Genomic DNA, 4,979 nt, shown 5'->3' on the forward strand with positions numbered 1-4,979 from the left:
TAGGATTGCCATTTGTTTTCCTCCTTAAGAGACAGTCTGGGCAGACACAGCAGTAAACAGGTAGGGATTGACATGCAGTCCCAGCAGATCACAAGCAGTCCGTCTGTGGCTTGTTTGATTGCTGCTGGAGACAGAAGGCATCATTGTGGTGGAGAAACAGCCCTCACATGGTCCACTGTAATAGACTGAATTTAATTGAGAAGGCTTACTGAGAGATGAATCCCAGGTTGAGGCAATTGTAATTTTGTAATAGTTTTTTTAATATATATAATCCAGACACAGACAAACAGTTTAATATCAGAGCTAAGAAGACAATTTTGTCAGAGAGTAATTGAGCCAGGAGACGGTTGTGGCCCGAGGCCTGTTATGCTGGGCTAGCATAGTGGAACTCAGAAGAACAAAACAGACAGAGTGATGCAGGTGAACCCTGGAATGTTGTGGGTTCTGGAAGGCTGTGGGTTCCACTCTGGGTGAGCCACTAGCTACAGGTATATTCAGGTGTGTGTATGGGTGTGTGAACCCCTAGCTTCAGGTATATTCAGGTGTGTGTATGGGTGTGTGAACCCCTAGCTACAGGTATATTCAGGTGTGTGTATGTGTGTGTGAACCACTAGCTACAGGTATATTCAGGTGTGTGTATGTGTGTGTGAACCACTAGCTACAGGTATATTCAGGTGTGTGTATGGGTGTGTGAACCCCTAGCTTCAGGTATATTCAGGTGTGTGTATGTGTGTGTGAACCACTAGCTACAGGTATATTCAGGTGTGTGTATGTGTGTGTGAACCACTAGCTTCAGGTATATTCAGGTGTGAGGATGTGTGTGTGAACCACTAGCTACAGGTATTCAGGTGTGTGTATGTGTGTGTGAACCCCTAGCTTCAGGTATATTCAGGTGTGTGTATGTGTGTGTGAACCACTAGCTAGAGGTATTCAGGTGTGTGTATGTGTGTGTGAACCACTAGCTACAGGTATTCAGGTGTGTGTGTATGTGTGTGTGAACCCCTAGCTACAGGTATTCAGGTGTGTGTGTATGTGTGTGTGAACCCCTAGCTTCAGGTATATTCAGGTGTGAGGATGTGTGTGTGAACCACTAGCTACAGGTATTCAGGTGTGTGTATGTATGTGTGAACCACTAGCTACAGGTATTCAGGTGTGTGTATGTGTGTGTGAACCCCTAGCTTCAGGTATATTCAGGTGTGTGTATGTGTGTGTGAACCACTAGCTACAGGTATATTCAGGTGTGTTTAAGTGTGTGTGAACAACTTGCTGCCGATCTATTCAGGTGTGTGAGTGTGTGTGTGACATATCAAATCAAACTTTATTTGTAGGGCGCATTTCATAACAGGATCATTTCATAACACAATGCGCCTCACAGTAGGAAAAAAAATACTGACATACTGAGGTGTGTGTGCGTGAATCACAAGCTACAGGTATACTCAGATGTGTGTGTGTGAGTGATCCACTAGGTGAAAGACTGTCCACTAGACTTCTCAGCAGTGATTATACTAATGTTTACCTTGTATTTGTATCTGTATCTATTTGCATTGATGTACAAGCCTGTGTGTGTGTGTGTGTGTGTGTCTATTTTTGTGGCCGAATATGTGTGTGCATGTGTTTGCATGTATGTGTGTGTGTGTGTATGTGTGTGTGTTTATGTATTTGCATAGGCTCCTCTTCCATCCCAGCAAGCACACACCGGCAGCAGGAGGTCAAGAGGAGTCAAAACCCTCCATCTGACATCACCCGGGCAACCGGGCCAGACCAGACCAGACCAGACTCCAGCTGCCACCATCGTCACTGCCGTGGCAACCTGTCTGGGGCTCCTCGCATCCCCTGTCGGCCCATCTGTCTGTCTGCGTGAGTGGCAGCTGATCCCCCTCTGCGTGGCATTTGATTGGCAGTGCCCGCATGCATGCCAGTGATAAGGCCTGCGCGGGCGCGACGCCTCCCTCACCCTGTCACTCCTGTCACCCCCCATAATGGCTCCATTCAGCATCACGCCGCGCCACGCCGGCACGGCAACAATGCCTCGACGCACAGGGACCGCCGCATCCTCCTCTCTCCTCTCCGCTCCTCCGTTTGTTTGTTTATGTTTTTTATTTATTATTTGCCCCCCATTCACCGGGTGACAGGATGCGCTGCGTCGGACACTTTTGAAAAGACCACGGTGACATTTTGAGGGGCACATTTCAATATGTCAATACGCAGCAGTGGGCGAGGGCGACAAGAGGAAGAGGATTAGTGCTGCGTGTGTGTGTGTAGTGTGTGTAGTGTGTGTGTGTGTGTGTGGAAATGGAGCATGGTGCTTATGGGTAATTGTGAGAAATTAATAGAATATTCACACAGTGCTTGAGTGAAGAGCCAGTGACAGGACCTTAGCGGAGGTGTGAGTGTGTGTGTGTGTGTGTGTGTGTGTGTGTGTGTGTGTGTGTGTGTGTGTGTGTGTGTGTGTGTGTCTGCATATTTATTTGTAGTTGCGTGTGTGTGTGTTTGTGTACTTGTGCACATGCATGTGTTATCTATCCAGTATGTAACACTGGATGTATGGATGTATGTGGTTCAGAATACCTACATCTATAAAGGAAGTAAATCTTGTGTGTGTGTGTGTGTGTGACAGAGGAAAGAATAGTATAGAGATTTGTATCTATTCATATATAAAAGCAAGTATGCAATGACTGCACATCCTTAACTATAATGATTCCCGGCATGGGTATGGTGTATGTGTGTGTATGTGCGTACGTGTGTGTGTGTGTGTGTGTGTGTGTGTGTGTGTGTGTGTGTTTGTGTGTGTGCATACGGTTGTGTGTATGACTGTGTGTGTGTGTGAACATAAGTGTGCTTGAGTGTGAATATGATGGTGAGTTTGTGTGCGTGTGTTTGTTTGTGTGTGTGTGTGTGTGAATATGAGTGTGTGTGAGTGTGTGTGTTTGTTTGTGTATATGACTGTGAGTGTGTGTGTGTGTGTGTGTGTATAGGTGTGTGTGTGTGTGTGTATATGAGTGTGTGTGTGTGTGTGTGTGTGTGTGTATGTGTGAGTGTGTGTGTGTGTAGGTGTGCAGTGGGGTGGCTGTGGAGATATGCTCACCAGAGCTGGAGCTTGCTGTGATGTTGGCTGGAGGGGAACAAACACAACAACAAAGCCGTTCCCCATTCATCCTCTCAGCGCCTGCTTCCTGCTACCCTTCCCCTTCCCCTGCACTGTCTCTCTCGCTATGATGGCTTCATCTCTCTCTGCTACCAGTGCCCAAGTGCTCAAGCTTATGCTCTTTGTTGTTGCTCGCAGGTGGCTGAGTTAATTCAATTAGGAGCTTTGTTTCTGGCACTGTCAGTTTCAAAACAAGCAAACAAACAAACACACACCACAGCCACTTTTGTCCCTTCCGAGCCACCATACCCATATCCCATATCAACACACTTCTAATTCCAGATCTAAAGTGAGAATTGGGGACCACATTCAGTTTCCATAACAACCACTGTTGGATCGCAGCCTCCTCTCCTGTAGCCCTAAAAAGAAAGATAGGCCTGTAGTTAAAACACACACACACACACACACACACACACACACACACACACACACACACACGCGCGCACGCGCACACGCACACGCACATGCACACGCACACGCACACGCACACGCACACGCACTGTGTCAAACTTTTTGTAAACAGGTCATTTGACAGAACCAGCCATGCCACTCTCTGTGAGCTGAGGGAGAGCTTTATCAGCTCACGGCTGGACACTTGTGTGTTCTCCTCACATCTCATTAAGGTGTCGTTGCTAATGGCGACTCATTACCCTTACCCCGATGTTCTCCTCAGCATCGCCCGACCGCAGAGAGCCTGGTGGAACAGGCGCAGAAAGGCCAAGCACACCTCTGTTTGTGCCACCGGTCCTGCTCTGGAAATGTCGTCTGAATCCATCATGGTTATTCCCCTTTATTTCTGTCGCTCTGAGGCGCCGGGATGAGACACACAGACAAATTACAGAACACCCCATCCAACCCCCCCCCCCCCCCCCCCCACCACCACCACCACCACCACAACCCCAACCCACCACCCCCCACCCCCCACCCACGGGGTGAGACACACAGAGACAAATTACAGCCCCACCACCACGCCCCTCTACCCCCTCACCCCCACGCCAGCCAACTGCCTGCAGTCGTGGCCAGGTCAGCAGGTTTGGTCCAGTTCGCCTGTGTGCTGGGCAGAGTGTTTGTGTAGGGTAGGCCACATCCGTCCAACAAATGAGATCGGAGGAGAGCATGGTTAATGAAACAGGGAGAACAGATAGAGAGAGACAGAGAGAGAGATAGAGTGAAAAAGAGAACCGGAGAGACAGGTTGAGAGAGAGAGAGAGAGAGAGACAGAGGTCGAGAGAGAGAGAGAGAGTGAAAAAGAGAGAGTTAGAGAGAGAGAGAGAGTCAGACAGAGAGAGAGACAGAAAGAAAGAGAGAAAGAGCGAAAGAGAGAAATGGTCTGAAAATTACAGGCAGGCTCAAATCCTCCCGTCTGGTAGTCTCACTCACCTCCCACCTAACCCCAACACACCCCCGGAGGGGTAGGATCGAGGGGCTTTAGCTGTATCCTCCATCCTTAATAAACCCTGCTACCCTCCGTCCTGGGAACTCCACCAGACGCCCTTCTGGAAGCCCCCGTCTAAAGCCCAGTCACCCCAGGTGCGTGAACTCCTGGTCAAATAATGAAAGAATGTGATTACATTTAAATGAAATGAGCTCCTGCATGAGGACGAGACGGACTGAAGTCATCTGCAGACTTCCTGTTTTCATTCATATCAGAAGGAGGCCATTTTGTTTTACAGCTGAGGGACCATATTGTTGGATAAACAGAAGGCACATAAATACTCACATACAAGCCTTAAATGTATACAACAATATGTATTTGGGTTGCAAAGATGTATATTGTGGGGTATAAAAACAGAGATAATTAAATATCTTGTTTGAAGTTGTTTGCTTTTTATCA

General features: G+C 48.0%; 1 protein-coding gene across 1 annotated transcript in view; it reads right to left on the bottom strand.

The window, feature by feature from the left end:
- The window catches only part of abcb6b (ATP binding cassette subfamily B member 6 (LAN blood group) b), a gene marked incomplete at both ends in the record, with an annotated part of 83,034 nt that extends 78,444 nt beyond the window's left edge, over positions 1-4,590 (bottom strand). Inside the window, 2 exons of the mRNA XM_080839772.1 lie at positions 3,802-3,949; positions 4,526-4,590. Coding sequence (XP_080695898.1) covers positions 3,802-3,949; positions 4,526-4,590 — 213 coding nt within the window. The remainder of the gene's footprint in view (positions 1-3,801; positions 3,950-4,525) is intronic.
- Positions 4,591-4,979: the final 389 nt, after the last annotated feature.

This window comes from Sprattus sprattus (genome assembly GCF_963457725.1).
Source record: "Sprattus sprattus genome assembly, chromosome: 5".
In the NCBI taxonomy this organism is placed as follows: domain Eukaryota; kingdom Metazoa; phylum Chordata; class Actinopteri; order Clupeiformes; family Clupeidae; genus Sprattus; species Sprattus sprattus.